Source organism: Styela clava, chromosome 1 (assembly GCF_964204865.1).
Source record: "Styela clava chromosome 1, kaStyClav1.hap1.2, whole genome shotgun sequence".
NCBI lineage: Eukaryota > Metazoa > Chordata > Ascidiacea > Stolidobranchia > Styelidae > Styela > Styela clava.
In genome coordinates this window covers 31451595-31474549 of record NC_135250.1, presented here as the reverse complement: position 1 = coordinate 31474549, position 22955 = coordinate 31451595, and the positions used below count along the sequence as shown (strand labels likewise).

At 37.8% G+C, this 22955-nt stretch overlaps 1 protein-coding gene across 1 annotated transcript in view; it reads left to right on the top strand.

Annotated features, from left to right (window-relative positions):
* The first annotated feature begins 3114 nt into the window (after positions 1-3114).
* LOC120335190 (terminal uridylyltransferase 4-like) overlaps positions 3115-22955 on the top strand; it is a 29776-nt gene continuing 9935 nt past the window's right edge. The window contains exons 1-22 of the mRNA XM_039402674.2: positions 3115-3281; positions 3846-4459; positions 4988-5168; positions 6207-6274; positions 7029-7133; positions 7726-7803; positions 8360-8527; positions 9644-9744; positions 10882-11010; positions 11844-12009; positions 12902-13042; positions 13783-13949; positions 14381-14518; positions 14750-14927; positions 15802-16025; positions 16585-16707; positions 17765-18168; positions 19195-19391; positions 19616-19806; positions 20227-20388; positions 21005-21208; positions 22272-22349. Of these exons, the coding sequence (XP_039258608.2) occupies positions 3193-3281; positions 3846-4459; positions 4988-5168; positions 6207-6274; positions 7029-7133; positions 7726-7803; positions 8360-8527; positions 9644-9744; positions 10882-11010; positions 11844-12009; positions 12902-13042; positions 13783-13949; positions 14381-14518; positions 14750-14927; positions 15802-16025; positions 16585-16707; positions 17765-18168; positions 19195-19391; positions 19616-19806; positions 20227-20388; positions 21005-21208; positions 22272-22349 (3906 nt within the window). The 5' untranslated portion in view covers positions 3115-3192. The remainder of the gene's footprint in view (positions 3282-3845; positions 4460-4987; positions 5169-6206; positions 6275-7028; positions 7134-7725; positions 7804-8359; positions 8528-9643; positions 9745-10881; positions 11011-11843; positions 12010-12901; positions 13043-13782; positions 13950-14380; positions 14519-14749; positions 14928-15801; positions 16026-16584; positions 16708-17764; positions 18169-19194; positions 19392-19615; positions 19807-20226; positions 20389-21004; positions 21209-22271; positions 22350-22955) is intronic.

Below are 22955 nucleotides of genomic sequence, written 5' to 3'. Positions count from 1 at the left end.
GCGGCGGTGTGGCTCATCGTGCTAAGGAATACGCTCGCCACCGCACCTCTAATTACTCTGGGTGGGTTCGCAGGTTCGAATCCCGTGCGAGGGTTATTATGTGCGAGAGGATTGCTGGACTCCTCGTCGCCTTAGGGTCGTTCACGTGACCGCTGGTCGGTTATGGCTTCCTCCACCATCAAGTCCATGCTCATCGGCTTCCCTGAAACAGGGATAAATATGTAAATCATATACTATCCTATGGCTGTTGGTAAATAGCACTGAGCATTAGCAATACGCTGGCAGACTGATTCAGACTGGGACTCTGATTCACCTGGAAGTTTTCGAATCACGTGGGAAAAAAATTATGCGCGAGAGTGGCCATGGTGTGTCATAGGATTAAGTCGTCGTATAAGGGTTGATTTCTTTCTGATTTAAACACACAGTATTGATTCGAGCTGTGATAAAAGTTATATTACTTTAAACTTAATTTCCATATATTTTCAAGCTTGTGACGGGAAAAAAATTACATTTTATCTACCTCAAATTATGAAATACTTGATATGATATTTTAACGCTTGATAAAAAGGGTATTTGAGCTTTCTGTCGTAAACAATAACCATAATATTACAGATGAATGTCCGATGTAGCCACTTGTGCTTCATTCTCCACATCAACCCTAACATTTTATTATTATTTTGTGTCAGAGTTCTGAATGCAGACGTGTAAAAATAATATTCGGAGAATAGGTTGTTATTGTTTTCAAAATTATCTTGCGTCGCAGATAATAGCGAATGGGGGAGTTTGACAAAATAACTTGGCTATCCCTAAACGAGGGAATTGCTGAAACACACTGGTAAATAACCACTGTATTTTATCTTGAACAGGAGGCCGTTAAGACGTTTTAATTGTAGATAAATTGGGAATTTTTTTATCTATCCAGAAAGAAAAGAAAACAGAAAATATGTTTCCATCAGTTGAGAAATCACGAACTTCTGTAAGCTTTGATTTCCTAGAAACCCCTTCCCTAAAAGAGATACACCCTACCGGTACCTAATGTCAAATACTGTACTCCTAACTTTGAGTACTAAATACTCCCACTTTCTTACTTACTTCATTATATGGCGTACCACGGCCCCTCGCCCGGTTACCGGTCTGTGTTGGGTATGGGATTTGATTTCTCAGTCACTTATTTCCAGGTGCACAGACTTGGTGGTGGAGAGAGCCGTGACTGATCAGCGGTTACGTGAACGGCGACGCGCAGTCCATAAATCCTGTCGTACGTAATTATCGAGGGATATACGAACCTGCGAACCCAGGGATCGTAATTTTTCGGATACAGTATTCGGATTTTCGTTATCGACTCCTACAGCCAAATTGAGAAAATACAAAAGCGGATATGAGACTTTAGTATCGCGATGCCAGAATGTCGCAATGACGAATAATACTTTTATTTCTGTGGCTATGACACCTTTAAATATGGATCAAATCATAAAAAAAACTTAACTGCGTTAAATGAAAACTATAATGAAACTGTTGTCGACACTATTGCTGTCTCAACAAGCGACAAACATCACGATACAGGTACAGGCAGACAAGTACTCCAGTACTGTATTCCTGTTGTGAATTCTGCAATTTTTATTTCATTTCTGAATTTTTTTTCTGATTTTATTCTGATCTGTTGTATTTAGAGTTTCTGAATGAATGTAGCCTACTACCTGTACCGGTAATTCATGTTGATGCTATTTACTAAAAATTCTGTTTTTATGAATAAAATTATAAAAAATAACATGAACAAAGAACTGAAAAAAGATTTAAATACAGAAGAGACTGACAGACTCAATGTCTACCTGAAATAGGGCAACATTGTAACTGCTGCAAGGTTCATTCCAATCCATGCATCTGAGTACCGTACGGTATGGCCATACCGGTACGCCCCCCATGAACCCACCACCGCACCTCTAATTACTCTGCGTGCTGGCGTGGGTTTGCAGGTTCGAATCCCATGCAGGGATGGTTATGTGCGAGAGGATTGCTGGACTCCTCGTCGTCGTTGGGTGGTTCACGTCGGTTACGGCTTCCTCCACCACCATGTCGATGCTTCCGAAAACAAACAATATACCTAATCCCATACCCGACTTGGAATGGTAACCGGACGAGAGGCCGTGGTTTGCCATATGGATAAGCCGTCTTATCGGCTTTTCTCTCCCCCGGGATAAATATGTAAATCCTATCAATATATATTGTTTTAGTAGGTAGACATAGATAGAGAGATGATACATTTCGAAAAAATGGAATATCTAAATATTGAACAAAAAAGAAAAATAACTAAATTGAAAAAAAGACAATCATTTCTGAATTTCATTGCAATTTAGGAGGAGTCGTAAAAAAACTATCCAGTCAAACTGTCAGTGACACCATGTGCAGGTGTTTGCTGCAAATGACATCGAATAATATTAAAAGACCTAATATGTATTAAATTACAAAATATCCTTCATTGAACTGTTTTATTTATTCCCGTACCTGAGCCAAGCCAAATACTTGGACTTTCTCATAATATCCTTGACTGTCAATAGCAGCTTTCTATATTTGGGATGAACTGGCCTCCATATTGGCACTAATCCTCCATATTGACACAATAAACCCAAAATGGAGCTCAATCTGAAAATATGAAGGAGTCCTCGAAATAAAAATAATAAAGTGTTTCAAGCAAAAAAAAACGCAATTTTGGTCATGTGACGCTCTACGCACGTTGCAATTAATCTAAACTATAATTGAGATAAGCATGTCACAATCTGCCGGCGTGCCAGACACCCTCGTTTGGAAGACAAATAAAGTTTATTGAACCAAAGGCCGGAACATAGTGGGATCAGAGAACTGTGCACTACTGTATTTAGGATTATTGCAATACATATATTGTAAGCATTATAAATTAATCAAACTTTGCAAAAACCTGAGTGTATATCACCAGATGATGATCCATTAATGATTTAACAATAAGTAAAAAAAAACTTCTCAATTTAGAAATGGCCACAGTTTAATTATATTGCGACTTTTGAGCTTGAGCCATTTTTATTTCAAATCAGCTTTCCAGCCCCGAAAAATATTCATAAAAATTACTTCTTATTCATGCAGGAATAGGCTAATGCTCATAGTAGGGTTCAATGATAATCATCAATGACTCATTCGTTCTTCTAAATTTTGACCTTCGACATGGCTTCCGGAGGTAAAACAACCAAAGATATTCAGAACGATGACCCGAGCATTATTGAAACGTCGAAAGGAGGAAGACAAACTAACAGGTGACCTAATTTAATACTCATTGGGGCATGAATGGCCAGAATTTTGTTATGCTGAAAGAATATTGCATGTTCTGCTATTTTTACTTTCCTAATGATGTTAAATATATTCTAAATTGGGCCATGTTTACCATATAAATTAGCAATAATTATTGTTATCCAGTCTTTGAGTTATTGTTGAGTGTTTGAGTTATTTTCATTTAGGTCAAAGAAGAGTCGAGAGTTGAAACGTTTGATTTGTCACAGTTTCACTGTTTTATTGATGATAAGATGAAATTCTCTTCGGCAGTACGTATGTACGTACGTAAAAGCATCAAGTTTTTTGCAGTCTTAACAACAAAGATTTTAATATCAAGATCTTATTCTCTCGGAATTCAGGGTTGCACACAGAGCAAAAATATTCCTGAAACCTGGAGCCACCTAAATTCCCATCAACCCTATGTTGCCTTTCAGAGTCATCATTTTTTACTCAGAGACGAGAGATTCCTGTTTTCAATATTATTTTTTTCTTCTATAACTTCTATCTAGTGCTTGGTGCATTTTATTTAGTTTAATTTTTTTTTTCAGCCAACATGGGTCTCGCTCGGCTGGCAACATCAATTCGAAACAAAATTCAACTCCGCACAATTCATCAAGAAAGCAACAGCACCCACAACGTTCCCAAACTCCAAATTCTAATGAAAAACGTCGACAGGAACACTGGAAAGTTCCGCATGGGAATAACAGACATAGCCCTCTTGCCAGAGACTTGTTTGGAGCCGAAAGTAACCCCCCTTTCAAATTCGATTTTCAGGTAAACAATGGGGAATATCAAGGGGGTTACCCTCGCCGTAACCATGGATACCCAAATGATCATTATTCCGGTGGGTATTATTCCCGAAATAATCAAAACCGACCAAAAAAAAACAATTATCAACAAAGACAAAATCAAGATGCTGGTAGGGTCGAAAGTCAAAGTTCAAAGGGTTATTACCAGCACCAAAATGGCGGAACCCCTCAAACTAAGGGGCAAAAAGGGGAGGCCACTCCGAAATTGTCAAATTCAGCTCCAAATATGACAGAATCTGATCGAAAAGTTCAATTTCTGGAAACTTTAATGAAAAATGGTGAAAAGGCGAAAAATCTCACTGTTACCGTGACAACAGGAAAAACAGAAAAAGAGGAAAAACAAATCGGACAGAGTAAGTGTGTGTTTGGTATTTCAAGAGTTTATTAGATACCAATTAGGTACTCTCACTCTAGTAATCAATGAAGCGTGACTGGCCAGAATAATCTTATTGTTACAAGGATGTGGCGGTGCTGTCATTTTACACTTAATTGATTTTTGAGTTGATTAAATCAAATAGTACCAAGGATATCAGGCTGCATTTTTTAGGTGAATTTACCCAAAATTAGGTCTGAATCGGAAATATTGGGGATAAGACCACTGCAGGCAAGCTTAACTGTCATAATTTGAGCAAAATATTCTGTACTTACGTAGTATGTGCACCAGGTTAGGGTTAGGCCATAATTTTATTCCGATCCACCTTATTTTGGTTTATTATGATTTCAGGGACTGTCAGTGTTAGCAGAGTGAATCCCCCTGCCCAAAGGTTTCAGTCCCTTTACACAACTTGATGTAAAGTAAGCGAACAAAATTAGTTACCTCCATCTTGGTACACACACTTCTAGAGCGCAAAATACTCAACTTTTCTCTACTTTATATTCAGGCTCATTTCTTAGTGATGCAATCGGTGGTGGAAAGAGTCAAACCCAAAACAGTGCTCCATCTACCTCTTCTAGCACAACTAAACCTTCACCGAATAAAAGTCCAGCCGACAAATTTGTGAACCCTTTAATTTCCAACGACTTGGAGGAGATCAAATCTGACACCAGAAAAAAAGAGAGAAAGTATGTTATGTTTGGATTGTTGAAAGACTTTTTATTCAGAGTTTCTAGTCTTGTGTGATTCTTGTTGTCTTGCTACACTCTAACAAGAATACAATAATTATATGGATAGGATATGATTTTAATATTTAACCCAGGAGAGAGGAATGTCGATAAGACTACTTAGTGGTGTTCCATGGCCTCTCGTCCGGCCGCCAGTCTATTTTTGGCATGGGATTGTTTAGTGAGATACATGGACTTGATGCTGGACGAAGCCATAACTGACAAACGGTTACATAAACCACTTTACGGTAGTGAGAAGTCCAGTAATCCTCTGGCACATAATTATTCTTGAAGTAATTTGTACCTGCCAACCTGCACAGTGTTATAAGAGGTACGATGGCGAGACCATGGTATTTGCTGGAGTAAATTATCTATCCTTCTATGCTTTTGTGTTGGTGCAATTGTACTGATATAATGCAGTGGTTCCAAAACATTTCACTATTGTTGCCCATAAATCATCAATTACCCCTTGCAAAAAATAAAATTGACATCGTGCAATTTGTCGCATTACCTAAAAAATTTCCAATATTCACCAATGCAAGGTCAATTTTGTGACGAGAATTGTGATGGCAAAATTAACTTATAGAACATGCTTCAATACTATTCCCTTTTCCACTTACTAATCCAACTTTAAGATGGATGAGCTTTATGAAAGCTTGGGCGGGGATTACAAAAGAAATTGTCTAGGTCGTGGATGACTGAATTACCCCCTAAATATTGTTAAATTACCTCTTGGGGGTGATTACCTCCAGTTTGGGAACGACTGATATAATGCAAGGATGCTGTAGTAAGGAAACAGTGATTCGGGAGTTTTGTCAGTCAATCGAAATGCTACAGAAACGCAATGAATCACTGGTATATAAGGGACACCATGTTACTAATAACAGCATATTCAGAAGCGAATGCTAGAGACACACATGAAGTCAATGATATGCAGTGAGCTACTACCATATTACAAAAAATGAGGGCACATTTTAAAAATGATTATTTTCTATTTAGACAAGCAGAAGATAAATTTGTTGTGAACAATGCAAATGTGAATAACAAAGAAACAACGGCTGATACAGGTAAGAGGATTAACATGCAGGGAGGTCCCCTGTGTCTAATTTTGACATATTTTGGGTTTAAGTATTGTTTACGTTTTGTTGGTAATCTGCAAGTGTTTTCAAGACTAGAGCGATTAGGTATTACGCTTGACACAACAACTGTTTTTCCCTATTTGGCTTTAATTATGCCGATCTAGACATAGGATTGTGGTCCATGATAGACAATCTAATCAACTGTCCTTATTTTGATGTTTTAGCATAAAAATAGCTCAGGGAATTCGTTGAGAATGCAATTAAATTGAGTAATAGCAAGTACCATTTTTGGGGGGGGGGGACTCAAAAATGACTCAAATTTATTATTAACTAACCAACAGTAATCTTCGGTAATTTACTCGAAAGAGAGAGAGATTTTATTTCCACAAAACAATGGCAAAAAAGAACAATAGGATAGATTATTATAGAAATACAGTGCTGTGAGTATTCAAACGCTGTGATCAAACTGTCAGTATGGTTATCACAATATGAAATTATAAAATAAAGACAGAAAATGAGTCGGCTGATAAAAAAAATTTTTTTTTTTCTATTATTCGACACTTACATCGGATTTATTGTATAGTTCAAAGGGCATGTGTAAATATTGAATGTATATTATACTACACTTTCATAGTACAATACTGATCCCGAAAGTCTTATAAAAAATTTTATAAAAAAAATAATGATGAATAAAAAGAGGAAAAACAGTTCTGCGTATTTCACTTTCTTCACTTTTTCTTAGAATTCAACGAGAATCCGACTGAAATTGATAAAGCTGAAAATACTGAGAAAAAGAAGAAAAGACGCAGAAATAGGGAAAAGAAGAAAAAACGAGATAAAGCATCAGGTATGTTGAAATAGGAGAGAGGAAAGTTTTTCCAAGTTTTGAATTCGACTTATAAGCTGAAGGATATACAGTATATGATAAACTGTGGTATTTGATCAGTTCAGATGTTTAACATTAAAATAAGGAAGATTTAAATAGGAAAGCTCTGAAGATCAGATATCCTAACATGATGAGACCAATTCTTCTGAATGAAGATCAAACAGATGTAGTGTGAATCAAATTCTTGAAGTCCTGGATTCGACCCGCGATTTATCAGTTTACTAGCCGTAATATAAGTGAGCCCATTCCCAGTGGTTCGCAAACATTTTGAGACTTTGTTGAGGCTTGCGTCCCATCTCAAAAATAAGAATAAGCTACAAATAACAGATAGTAAGGTGGAATATGTTTTGTTGGAAAAACACATTTAAAATATGTGGAAGAAGGAACGAACGTAAGTGCTGAAATAAATGTCAAGTTTTGAAATGAAAATATCCAAAAAAAGGCTGGCAAGATCAAATCAAATTTAACAAATATTTTTATTTTTAATTAGCTTCACGCCCCCTCAAAAAGTTGTCTATGCCTACATTGCTCATTCCCAATTATGTTTTTGCAGACAAGCAGCAGCAAGACAAAATCGAGAAACTAGATTCCAAAGTGGCCAGCCCTACCGATGATACGAACAAATCTGAAAGTAAGAATAGGATTTTTATGCAAGTTTATAAAATCTATTTCAGAAATTTGCCACTGTACCACCGATTACCCAGCGTGAGTTTGCAGGTTCGTCTCCGAGGGGGGATAATTTTGTGCGAGATGATTGCTGGGCTCCTCGCTGCCATAGGATCTATGCATCTGAAACAGATAACTGGTTAACTAATCCCATACCTGGCACGGACTGGTAACCGGAAAAAAGTTCACCAGAGAATTTAGTCGTCTTATCGCCTTCCCTTTTCCTGTGATAAGTTGGTAAATCCCATCCTATATTACCGTTTGTACTCCTTTTCATGACATTCAGTACATTTTTTTAACATTTGTCTAAAATTTCACTGACAATGCAGTGTCCGTATTAGTCAGTTGGCCTTGTTTCAATATATTTAAACTTTGCAACAATTTCCTTTCTTTCAGAATAAATGTCTTTTTACATAATACTGACTGTTTGTACAGTGTTTTGATCAAAACGAAATCACTGAAACTTTGTATGAAATTGGCCCTAAAATGGAATATTTATTTCCTTAAAATAATCATTTTAGCTGAGATCGCTGACGAAATATCAGACACACTTGTTGATTCTACAACGAAAAATGAAATGAACGAAACACTCGAAGAAAAAGAGTCTTCCATTCAGAAAAATAAAGAAATATCTAGGAAAGATGGAAATGTGGAAAAGCCTGAAAATGAACAAAAGCCTGCAACGCCATGTAAGGAGTTGCTTATTAATTCTACATTTGGGTGTTTTACATGCAGCTGTGGTGTAGGAGCATAATATTTACACTCGCGGAAATCAGGATTTTAAATCTGATTTTCATGGAGTTGAAATTGAAATTGCACACAATTAATTAAGGAAGGATATTAATATCAAAATTTGATTTTCGTGGCTGGAGTTCTGTCGCCACATCGACGTCCCTACATGTGGGAGGTCAGTGCCCAAATTTTTTCAACTGGGGTTGGAGAGCCAGCGATCACCTGTTCGACCAGGGTCTCAAACAGGCCTCCTGCCTCTTCTAGGGGCCCCCAGGTTGGTTTTCTTTTGGAGGGCTATCAGTTATGGCCTCCACTATGAGCTATTCGCAATAACTGTAATGCATTCTTCATTCTACTTTCGTTTGTTGACTTTTCGTTATTAAACACGAAGGAAAAAATATGACTCATAGAAACCTTTTAACCCTTTATATGCGTTGGTCCCAATCGACTTTTATACCCATTTTATAATATGACATAAATAGTTAATCAAACACGCTAGTACATTACGCTAGTACACTATTATTGACTTTTCGTTATTAAACACGAAGGCAAAAATGTGACTCATAGACCCCTTTTGAAAGCAAAAGTAGGCATTTTCATACAAGAGCAGTTGGCCACAGGTGTTTGGAGTGTTTTGAAGGTGGAATAGATTGTGAGAGTTCCTTAACCAATGGGATAGACTAGGGGTTTCCTCGGCCCAATGGGCCACAGCCCAAATTTGGGTTGCTTAGAAATTTTCTTGGGTCGCCTATTTTTTTCATCGAAAATATAAATGTTACGGCTTTTTCTTTAGTATATTTTATTGTTTGTTTCATATTTGTATTGAAGTGTTGCTCAATAGTGTTTGTATATGTAGGATGTATCACAGCGTAAAAACATGATATATGTTGTTATTAGTCAGTCAGTTGATTTAGTGATCATTTGGGGACATGAGAATTACCTACCTGCTACAATTTTACAAAATTTATTTTTAAAAAACTTGTGGTTGCTTGAAAAAAAAAGGTTGGGAAAACTCTTAGTTAGACCGGTTTTTACCAGTTTCATCTTTATCATTCCTATTTCTTCTGCTTCAGCTCTGACTACTGAAAAGGATGAAAAGCAGAAAGTGGAAGAATTGGGACTGTTACAGGCTGAATCCAGATTGGAAAAAGACCTGATTTTTAGACTGAAAAAGGTAGGAAAGCAATGTATCAATTTTTTAAATATGCAGTCCCCGAACTCGTAATAAAACTGAAATAAGGAAAATCGGAATAAAATTATGGCCTAACCCTAACCTGGTACACATACTACGGGAGTACCTTTTATATCGCTATTCCAATGGAGTGGTTTTAACCAGTGTTCCGCGAGTTTCCTTTCAAATCCTAAAGTCTATAATAATATTCGGTTTAAATGTAATCAAATACCTTAGGTTTTTCCACTATTATTAAACTTGATACAGATCAAAAATCATTTTGTTTTGCCTGTATTAGGTTTGCTTTTATATATATATATTTATACCATATGCAATTTTGACAATTAAAGACAAACTATTGCACGGTGGTTCTTTGAGCCTCTGGAATGTCTCATTACTTATCGGTCTTTAGATCGGTAATTATGTTGGTAGGTATTTGTCTGTTTGTATGTTAGATGCATGCGATATCTCACCAAGGCGTGGTTGAATCTGCGCCAAATTTTGCATGTGCATTCATCATATCTCGGACCAGAAGCCTATTGATTTTGGATGATTTATGTCCTATAGTTAGCAGTTATTAATTGATTAGTGAGGGGACACGCGGTGTCACTATAGAGTCATGAATCGAAATCGCAGTACCGATCGATAAGTCTTCGGTCTCCGACCGATATTCTCGTTCTAGTGCTTGTGGCCATTTACAGTTAGAGCTAGGATCTGAAGCCAGACCCAACCCGAAATTCGACCCGGGTCGAGCCTGAAATGTCAATCATTACGTTCGGGTCAGGTCGGGCTTCTCTATCGCTGACTTTTTTTAAATGAGGCGTTTCGGCCATGTTTTAGCCACAAGAGATTGTGGTCTGCAAAAAAACAGATGTTGCCTCGTCAACACGACACATACTGTACTAAACTCTTGCAAAGACAATTCAATGAACTCATGAATAAAATATGAAAATTTCGGGTTTGCTTCGAGCTCGGGTCTGCATATCCAGTTAATTAGTCGAGCTCGCGTCGGGTTTATTGCCCACGGGCCTGGGTCGAGCTGGATTTTTTGGGCCTGATCTTATCTCTATTTACAGTTGCTGATTAAGATCATTATAGGAGCAAAATAACCCATAAATATAAAAAAATATTTGTTTTTAGAAATCAGCAACTTTCCCAGATGCCAAGTATTTCTGTAGACTTTGCTCCCACCATCTGAACACTATACAGCTTGCACATAAGCATATCAAGGATAAAAGACATAAGAAAGAGGGGAAAGCCAAGCAACAGGTATTTTCTTCAATATATGATGTTTTTGTGCTCTGAACAAGGCTGTTGAACTGAAATTGGCAAAATATGGCCCCCAAGCTAAACCCGGTCCGTCGGGTAATTCAATCTGACCCGCCCGATGCTGCTACAACCAAAGTAAAACCAAATTTTGGTGTTTCAGCTGAGAAATAGCTCAAGTAAGACTGTGATTAAATTTAGTTTTGGCGCAAGGTCTATTGTTCTCCATTTTTGCTTTTTGTAACACTGTAAATATCGTTCATAAAATGTAACCTTACATGGCCAGCCAGTCTAGGTGGGCGTTTGGCACGTCCTTCAAAAACCTTACCTACCTCTGCTCTAGAAATTGGCCGTAATATGTTACTATGTTTCGGAAGGAATCTGCCTGGTTCTGCATTTCCTACCTAAATTCATTGCATTGGGTGCGATCCGGCCATGGACAAAGTCCTGGATTGGCAGCTAAACAGCACAAAAAGGGGTAGCAAAACAGAATTTTTGGTACTCCTGAAGTATGTGAACTAAGATGGTGGACACCGGACCGTAGTATGTGTACCAGGTTAGGGTTAGGTTATAATTTCACATACGAATACTTGTAATGGAACTAAAAGGAGAAAAATTGGAATAAAATTAGGCCTAACCCTAACCTGGTACACGTATTACGTTCCGATGTCCGCCATCTTGGGTCACATACTTCAGGAGCAGTGTGGGATGTATCTGAAAATCATTATTTACAAAACAACTATTAGGATTCTGTCTTTATTATGCATTTGGGAGAGTAAAGTATTAAGACGGGTAATTTATATGACTAACACCCACCTTCTTTTTCGATGTTTTAGGATGAACTATTACGACAACTGAAAACTCCTCCCAAAGCAGCCCTCAAAGTGCTAGATCGTCTTCTAGTGTCAGTCGTTGAAAAGAATATGATGTCACTAGAGGACGCTGAAGAGAGGATGAACGTTGTTACCAGACTTGATGAAATTGTTCAGGAAAAACTGCCAGGTGATGAAAATTTCTGACTGAAGCCGGTTTATTTGAATTCTTGTGAATATACTTGTGCCTAAACTGCGGAAATGGCGTAACAATTGGCGGTACCTAGAACGCAGAAAACTAAAAATATAAAGTGTTAAACTATACCACTTGAGTTCAGGGGACATAGTACATCATTAGGCGGGCCTTAATTGGCTCACAGGCTGCGATTTGGGAACCCCTGCTGTAGAGAAACATTTCCAAACTGGCGAGTAATACCTTCCAGTGAGTAATTTTGTCGTTCTTGGGGAGAAATTTTACTTTATATTTTCTGTAATGTTGCTACTTCAGTTCTTTATTATCACTGTTATACTTATTCATAGACACATCAACTACTTGAACTGTACAAAAATGTGTAAGCCTACTACCGTAGTATGTGTACCAGGATAGGGTTAGGCTATAATTTTATACCGATTTTACCTATTATAGTTCGGGGACTGTCTGTCCTAGTGGATATACACCCTGCCCATAGGTTTCAGTCTCTTTATACAACTTGATGTAAAGTAGAGGAACAAAATTAGTTACCTCCATATTGGTACACATACTTGAGGAGCGCCCATAACAAAATATTTTAACGGGAATAATTTTTCTTAAGATTTTTAACATAAATCCCGGCCATTTCCTTTACAATATTGTCTCAACTTGCATCAAGTCTTACAATAAGCAGAAATCAAGGACCTTTTCCATTTCGTCTACTAATATATGAATACTCATTATATTTTGTTTATGGGGCCCGTTCATCTTTTGGGTTTACGTTTGGTGTTATAAATACTTTTATGAATATTTTTTGCTAATTATGAGTCATAATATTAGTGGCAGGGGATAACTTGAAAAGGCCTGAAATCGTAACTGTTTTTTTTAAAAGGTTGTCGAGTTGTTCCGTACGGATCATCAGTAACAAAGATTGGTCTGAAAACCAGCGATATAAACGTTGATATTCAATACGCTGGAACGCTAAGTACTCCTGCTGTCTTGCTTTCCTTGCTGAAGATATTGAAAGAGTGTGGTAGGTTGTGCGACTTTAAATTGTATTAGTTTTGTTTTTTATATCATGTATATTTTGGTTCAGGATTGGTTTGTCAGCTGGTCCGGTACTTTTGGGTAAGCTGCATAGAATTCAATCATTTATTCAGGCAAAACTCCCAATTGTAAAATATATCAGCAAATCAGGCAATGTGAAATTTCAGGCTCTCTGGGAACATTCTGAACATTTCTCAATTTTCTTAATTAGCACCAAAAAAAACCCAAATATGCACATTTTGGTTTATGTGACCTTATTTGCTTCATTGAGATTGTGGATGAATTGAATTTAGTGCTCTGGGTCATGATAAAGTGTAGAACTTCAAGTAATTGTTTGGGGAAAGCTTGAATACGCAAAAAAAAAATTATGGCATAACACTGGTTATAGAACTTGATTTTTCAAAATTATAAGAAATAGAAAACCATTCAAATCATTGTTTAACGCAACCATCCTGCATTTTTAAGTTGCAACTCGTTGAAACACATTGACTTCTATGTTGAACCCATTCTGTATTTTGTCCTCGGAAATACTATTCAAGCAATATATTATTCGATTGATTGATTTTTGTTTGACAACAGAATTAGAGATATTGTATTGATTTGATCATTAAAATCAACCATCCATGACATTACAGCACTTATATATCTACTTATATTTCAATTTGTTCTGCTTGCTTACAGTGTAGTTGACTTTTAATTAACTTAATTTTTGAAAAATATTTTCAGATTCATTCATCGACATTCAAGAGGAATTTACGGCGAAAGTACCAAGAATTGAGATAACAGACAAACAGACGAATGTCCGTTGCAGTTTAAGCCACAACAACTCAAAAGCTCTTCAGACGACACGATTGTTGAAGATTTATGGACATATAGAACCAACTGTGATTAAGGTAGGAAATTCATGGACAAATAGAACTGTGATAAGGTAGGAAGTCTACGGACCGGACGTATTTCCTCGAGTAGTATTTCGACGACGACGTGGGGAGTTGGCTATTGTTTCCTACATTTTTGATATTGACTGAAAACTAATCGAAACAATCCAGTTCAGGTTTGCAGAATTTTTTAAATCGAAATCGCAGTTTCTGTTTTGGGGGATTCCCTAACTTTCGATCGATAAGTCTTCGGTCTCTGACCCATATTCTCGTCTCCACTCTTGTTACAGCATTCTTGCATTATACGGTTCCACCTGCGCAAAAGCATAGAAGAAGTTTAAGTAGTTAGTCTAGTAGAAACCAAATCATTGGCACAAGTCACAAATATAGTTCCCAAAAATGGAGATTCCAGTTTGAAAAAATCTGAAAGTTTTATTTTATATTTTCAGCTTGCGATGTTGCTTCGATTGTGGGGTCGTTTATGTCAAGTCGATTGCCAACAAGAAGGCTCTCTGGCGCCACATTCGTTTTTGTTGATGACGATATATTATCTGCAACAGAATTATGGGTTGCCAGTTTTACATGAAGTAAGTATGTTTTGGTTCGGTTATTTTAGTTTTACCTATTTTAGTTCTATCACGCGTTCGGGGACTGCCTGTATGTAAAGTGACTGTGATGTAAAGTAGCCAAAAAAAATTAGTTACCCCCATATTGGTACACATACTTCTGGAGCGCCATTTAAACATTTCCATAATGTGAGAATGCGTATCTATTCACTATATCTGCAAAATTTAAGATAATGAAATTCAATTTTTTAGATAATGGCGAGTCACGATATAGACTCTCTTCTTGGGGGCTCAGGATATAATGAGGATATTTTAGTTCAAAATGGGGAGGGAGAATGGTGTTATAACCCGACAGTGCCACCTTCTGGAAAAGAAGAACAGAAAACACCTGAAGTTGAGGAGGAAATTGATGACATAGCTGAATATACAGGTGAAACATTACTAATGAGTTTTCAATCAGGGATCGCCGAATACCGTGAGATAAATAAATCCTGTAAAGGGGATGTGGCTTAAAAAGTTTGAGGACCACTGTCTTACATTGTTGGTAAGTTAAAACAGTGAAACTCTCCCTTAGGTGACCTTGAGGCTGTTTATTCAACTCATTATGAGAAAATACTCGTCTGCAAGCCTAACTGTTTGTAATAATCGAAGGGGCTCCCGAAGTATGCGAACCAAGATGGCGGACATCGGAACGTAACATGGGTAACAGATTAGGGTTAGGCGATAATTTTTTTCCAATTTTCCCTATTTTAGTCCTATTATCAGTTCGAAGCCTAGCCAAGAGGCTCCCGTAGTATTTATACCTAAAATTATGGCCTAACCCTAACCTAGTATACATATTACATTCCGATGAACGCCATCTTGGCTCGCATACTTCGGGAGCCCCTAATCGAAAATGTACAGAGGGAGATGTTGTCAACCAGAACACATGCACACAAACATGACATAGAATTTACGCAGAAAGTATGTGTTACAGACTTGGGTACTCCTGTAGTATGCAAACTAAGATGGCGGATATCGGAACGTAGTATGTGTACCAGGTTAGGGTTAGGCCCGAATTTTAGGTATGAATACTACGGGAGTCACTCACGGCTAGTCCCCGAACTCGTAATAGAACTAAAATAAGAAAAATTGGAATAAAATTATGGCATAACCCTAACCTGCTACACATACCACGTTCCGGTGTCCGCCATCTTGGATAACATACTACAGGAGTACCCAGACTTGGAGGTTAATGCTACGCACATGATAGAGAATCGCACAAATATGGAAAAAGCTAACCGAGTTTTATTCCTTTCCACCAGACTCTGATGAAGATATTGGAATCACATTCAGTGAATCTCCAAAGAAAGGAGCGACGTTTCTCGGCTTCGAAAACAGCCTTGAAAGTGATGCAGGAAAAAATATTAATCCTCTTGTACCGGTCACGCTTGGGAGATGTTTCGACGGCAAAGCTCCGCCTTCTCTTGCAGAGTTATGGCTTGGGATTTTGAAGTTTTATTCCGCTCAATATGATATGGAAAATTTGGTAATTTTTTTTTTTTGGACTATAATTCACTTTCTGAGATGTCTTGTGTGCTTGGAAACTTTGGTGAAAGTTTACTCAGAATACTTTGAAATGAATCTTCGAGAAACTAAAACACACCTCAACCTAAACAGAGGAACATTCAAAATTGAACTTAATTGCACCAACGTCTGATACATAACAGCTAGTAACAAATGCAGCGAGACAGACTTGACAATAATCAGTAATTATATAACACACAGAACAATAATGTAATGTTTAGAAAAAATAGAACTCTCGTAGTGTGTGTACCAGGTTAGGGCATAATTTTATTCCAATTTTTCATGTTTTAGTTCTATTGCGGATTCGGGGACTGTCTGTGTTAGCCAACTGAATATACCCCCTGCTCATAGGTTTCAGTCACTTTACACAACTTGATGTGAATTAGGCGAACAAAATTAGTTACCCCCCTATTGGTACACACACTTCTGGCGCCAAAAAAAATAAGTAATCTTGGAATTGCCATATCCAAAAAAGATTTTCTGAACTGGACTAGGCGCTAACAGAGAAATCTTGTTTTTAGATTATAACCATCAGAAAGTCTGGCAGAGTGACTCGATCGGAGAGAGGGTGGTCACATCGACGAATCGCTATTGAAGACCCGTGCTCACCCAAGTGGAACATGTGTAAACCAATGAACAGCCAGGTTAGAAATTCATATTTAGAATTGATTGAACAGTCAGATAAAAAAAATTGGGTTGGATGCTCCCGAAGTATGTGCACCAAGATGACCCACAACCTGAACATAGTATGTGTACCAGGTTAAGGTTATCAGGTTGTGCGCCATCTAGGTGCACATACTTCCAGAGCGCCAAAAGTTGTTGTTAACTTGTGCCTTAGGACAGGTGGTTCATGAACCGCTGGCCGGTTATGACCTCCTCCACCATCAAGTCAAAGCATCTGAAATAAATAACTGGTTAACTTATCACTAGGGCTGGGCATTTCTAATCGAATATTCGAATCGAATAGTAAATTATTCGAATCGGATCAGAGCTAAATTTCGAATCGCCGCCATCTTGTTTTCATCTTTCCGCTAATTGTCGAGGTGAATTCCCCAATTTTTTTTTATTGGAGTCATATTTTTTCAACGGAATTCTAACATATGACTATTTTCTGTAGTGAGTTATTGATAAAACGTGTTTGTTATTCTGTGTGAAAGCTCAGTAATCTATCTGGGTGATTTATTCTATGTCTTCGGTAATTCATTTGTTGAGAGGACCAATTACTATAATAAAGTCGCTTACAATTATATATTTTCAAGTATTCGAGATTCGATTCGAAAAATATTATTCGATTTGATTCTGAAATCACAAGGTATTCAAAAATGCCCAGCCCTACTTATCACATACACGACATGAACTATTAACGGCATGGGGGTCGTGGTTCGCCATTATGATTATGCCGTTTTATCTCTTTTTTTCTTCCTGGAATTGAATATGAAAATCCTATTTTACGATTGAGCCATCAGCTTTACTCTCCCCATGATAAAAATGAAAAATAACATCCCATCCTGTTTTTGAACGATGCTCCCGAAGCACCAAGATGGCGCATAATCTGAACATAGTATGTGTACTAGGTTAGGGTTCAGGTTGTGCGTCATCTTGGTACACAGACTTCCAGAGCGCTTTTTGAACTGTCTCTAAGCCTTATCAACGTTCCTCTCTGAAGTGATGTAACATTTTACTTTATTTGTTTTTCCACAGACTTTGTTCTCGTATTTTCAAACCTGCTTGAAACACTGTGTATTTTATTTCCACACGGCACATAATTCTGCCAAAACAAGGAATAAGAAAATTCCGCCAGAAGGTGTAGCAAAAAATCAGCAAAGTGCGATGAAAAATTCCATAAAGACGACGGAAGAGTTTGCAGATAAAATAATAAAATCAGCTTTTGATGAGGTTAAAGTTCAAATGTCACGCATGGATAAAGATAGTTCGCAATCAACAAGTGCAATGAGGGATAAAGGTCATTTGTCACAGTTGAGTAAACAACAAAGCAAGAATGATTCAACGATATCGAAATATGCTGATGTAATGATTGATGACATGATCAATAATTTGAAGGAATTGAACGTCAAAACAAGAAATTCCTCTGCACCAGAGTTGAAGTGAGATTTGGTTTTTATTTAATTATGGTTTTGTGTGCCAGAGTGCCGAAGAAACTCGATACGACAGCTTAATCATATTTTGAACCACAGCCTCTCGTCCAGTTTCCTATTTCGGCGGTGGGGCGCATCGTGCTAAGCGTTAAGGAATACGCTCGTCACTGCATCTCTGATTACCCTTCGTGGGATTGCAGGTTCGAATCCCATGCAGGGATGATCATGTGCGAGAGGATTGCTGGACTCCTCGCGCCGTAGGGTGGTTCACGTAACCGCTGGTCGGTTGCGGCTTCCTCCACCATCAAGTTCATGCTTCTGAAAGCAAATAACTGGCTAACTAATCCCATACCCGACCTGGACTGGTAACCGGACTGTGGTTTGCCTTATGATTAAGTCGTCTTATCGGCTTTCCTCTCCCCCGGGATAAATATGTAAATCCTATCCCATCCTAGTTACCTTTCCATGTCTGGTATGGGATCAGTTAGCCAGTTATTTCTTTTTGGAAGCATGGACTTGGTGGTGGGGGAAGCCATAACTGACCAGCAGTTACGTTACCTACCCTACGGTCGTGAGGTGCTCAGCAATCCTTTTGCACGTAACTGTTAATCAGAGGTATGTAGCGCTTTGCCACACCTCTGTTTTCACAGGAGTTTGTTTTGTATTCTCAAGTCATAGTCAAAATAATCAATTCTGTGCCCTGTGCCATTTTCAGTCCTTTAATGATAATAGAAGGAGTTGAAGTCTTACAAAAACTCGAAAAAAGTTAGGTTCACTAAAGGCCTTGGGTGAGCAAACACGCTCCACTTCTTTTGACAACACATCTGTACGTTTCAAACCTTACTCAGGGTTTTGTTGGCTTTCCAGATTCTGTAATCAGTTTTATTTATTTTGTTTTCATTAATTATTTTATCGTCTTTTAAGCTGATTATGGAGTCAAAATAAACTTATACTCATAGTTTATCAAAAATTACGCTATGTATACGCCAAAGCTTTTCGTAGTCGAATGTCTGAGTCAAATTTTTATTTTTACAGCTACGAATCTTGCTACAAATTTACAAAGTCCTCCCTCACGGATGGGAAATCCCCTGTTTTAATATGTGGATCTTGTAAGAAGGAGGGACACAGGAAAGCAAAATGTCCAGACGAAGTAAAAATTAAGATTAACCCCCTGCCTGCCTTCACAGAGAGATTGAAGTTCATGCTAGACACTGTTTGTAAGGACATGTATGGTAAGAGGGTTAACATTTATAAAAATTGTGAAAATTTTGGGTTCTATATGATTTAAGATAATAATAGTTTTTATGTTTTATTTGCTTTTGATTTTGTTCTCAAACTTTTAAAAAATTTTCCTCTGGCCTGTGATTTAACCCCCCCTCCCTTTCCCCTCCCTGACAAAAATTAAAAACTAAAATTTCGAATTCTAGTTCTTACAATTTCAAAATTAATTTACCAGATTACTATGTTCCACTACAAGACGAAGTCTCGATGCGCGAGAGGGTTTGCTCCGATCTACATGAATTTCTACGGAAAAACTACAGCGAGTACGTGAAAATGTGTTTGTTTGGATCCTCTCGTAATCGTTTCACTTTTCGAGGAAGTGACCTTGATATTTGCATGACTTTTACAGATAACGTTACTGGGGAGGTACGTTAGAAAAAAAATTTTAAATCTCTTTTCTAGATTAGATTAATTTAGAGAAGAATCTTCAAAATTCAAAAAAATTACAATTAAAATATGGATTTTAGCGATATAATTGAATTGAAAGCACGATGCAAATATGCGGATAGAACATAAATATTGTAAATGGAGAAATGTGAATATCCAATATAAGTCGGGTGAGATCGAAAATTTTTATTTTAGCATTAGAGTTATGTGTCCCCATGGTCACCAGACTTATTGGTGCTCCTGAAGTATGTGCACGAGGATGGCACACAACTTGAACCATAGCCTGGTACACATACTATGTTCAGGTTGTGCGGCATCTTGGTGCACATACTTCGGGAGCTTCGACTTATTTGGGGAAAGCGAACCATAATACTCATGGAATTTTTGTTCATATTTCAGCACCTAGACTTTGCAAGTATTATTGAAGATCTTGCGAAAGTCTTGCGGAAAAATCCAGATCTTCGTAATATAATACCAATCACGACAGCTAAAGTGCCGATTGTTAAGTTTTATCATCCGAGTGCTGGACTGGAGGGAGATATCAGCTTATATAATTTACTGGTGAGTACTTGTAAGGGCGCTCCCGTAGTATGTGAACCAAGATGGCGAACACAGTGGAGCGTAGTATGCATACCAGGTTAGGGTCAGGCCATAATTTTGTTCCAATTTTCCTTATTTTATTTCTATTACAAGTTCGGGAACTAGCCACTGCCATAGTTTTTGTGCCTAAAATTATAGCCTAACCCTAACCTGGTACACATACTATGTTCCAGTGTCTGCCATCTTGGTTCACATACTTCGGGAGTACCCTTCTAAGAAGTGTTCTCACACTCATTCTGTACAAGGTTATAAATCGCAAAAAGTAGGAACAAAGTGTTTAACACAATTCACACACAATATGGAACGTGCTTTATCAATTACTCACTAGGACGAAAAGAACCATATGTCCGGATTGCATATTAAAATATTGCTTCAATGAAAAATTTCAAAAATTTCACTTTGGCCTATGGCACACAGAAATAAAACATGATGGCCACATTTTGGAATTTTTGTCTGTACCAATTCAAATATTTCACTATTTAATTCGAATATTTGATTCTAAATGCCCAACCCTGTCCGATCCATTATTTCTGACATCCCTTTAAGCTTTTTTAACACTTTGTCTATTTCCACCCAGGCGCAGCGAAACACATCAATGTTAGCTTTATATGCCAGCATCGACGAAAGATGTCGAGTACTTGGCTATGCTATGAAGGCCTTCGTTAAACGATGCTGCATTGGAGACGCTTCACGTGGGTCGCTATCTTCCTACGCCTACACCTTACTCGTCATTTATTTTCTTCAACAGAGGGATCCACCTGTGTTGCCAGTATTACAAGAGGTAAGTCATTTACCTATCTTTGCTCTATTCCATTGGTTTTCAACCTTTTTTAGAGGCGCGGAATTCCTCGGACTAATGTTCCCTCTAGTTTTTTGTAGTATGTGTGCGCAGAAATTTTGGTGTGTGCGCACTTTTTTGGAAATGACTAATATTTTTGCAAAAACCCATGAAGAATTTTTGGCGTTCTAACCAGGTAATAAGTGGGCCAACAACAACCTTTCTCAACCTGCCAACTAGGCACATTGTTACATTACATCGAAATACGTCTGTGTGCAGTAAATCTATGCGTGTGCGCAGCCTCTGAAAGCTGTGTGCGCGCGCACACTTTAGAGGGAACACTGCCTCGGACCCTTGTGCAAGCAACCTTGAATGAGCCATTTTGCATTCTTTCAATCAAACCGTAACCTACTCTAATGTCAGTGCCTATTAAAACTCTTGGAAAACCACTTATGATGCAATAATCTAGTTCTTACTAAGAAGAAGTAAAATGAAATATGAATGATGCAATAAATCAGCTTATTGCGAAATGAAAAAAACTTTGAAAATGAAAAGTAAAAGTTTGCTGTGACAGATTTGTATCACAGCCTATTCGGCCCATTTTTATCACTCTCTGGAACAGGGGGCCACGAGTGCTAAAAGGCCCCAGTATGGGGTACAAGCCATAAAAGGTTTGGAACCACCGATATTTCAAATTTGAATTCAAAGTTTCTTAACCCCAGTACTGTACTGGTGAAACCATAGTTAAAAGTGCTCCAGAAGTGTGTGTACCAATATGGAGGTAACTAATTTTGTTCGCCTACTTTACATCAAGTCGTGTAAAGGAATTTAAACCTATGGGTAGGGGGTATATTCACTTTGCTAACACAGACAGTCTCCGAACTCGTGATAGAACTAGGGAAATCAGAATAAAAATATGGCCTAACTCTAACCTGGTACACACATTATGGGGGTACCGTTATTAAGAACAACTTGTCAGGCAGTGCAATGGCCACCATGATTTTGTTCTGTTTGGCATTGCCTACCCAATTACATTCATATAAAAGTATTCAATTCTGTTTTTCAGCTTTACACTGGAGATAAATCCCCAGAGTGCATTGTTGATGGCTGGAACTCCTGGTTTTATGACAGCATTGGAAATTTAGTAAGTATGGATGAGTTGAAATGCTTGTCTGGAGACATCTGACTTTGGTTTAGTGAAACATTACAAAAGAAATTTTGGGGGCTCCCGAAGTATGCGAACCAAGATGGCGGACATCGGAATGTAATAAGTGTACTAGGTTAGGGTTAGGCCATAATTTTAGGTATAAATACTACGGGAGGCTCTTGGCCAGTCTTCGAACTGATAATAGGACTAAAATAAAGAAAATTGGAAAAAAATTATCCCCTAACCCTAACTCGTTACCCATGTTACGTTCCGATGTCCGCCATCTTGGTTCGCATACTTCGGGAGCACCAAATTTTGTGTTAGCATGATGAACTTCTTAGTGTTATATTAATATATTCTGTTCCGTGAACGTACATTTGAACCCACGTACATTTGAACTCATGTGTATATCCGCGGGTTCAATCTATATGCGGGTGCTAAAACCAATGGGTTAGGGTTAGTATGGGTTAAAATATCCGTGAAACAAAAAATTTCTATATGTTTAATAGCATGCAGGTGCAATTGTCATGGGTTCAAATGTAATGAAACCATTCTGTTCGTGTTATGTTTATGCGGACTACAAAAATATACAGGGTTTTCATA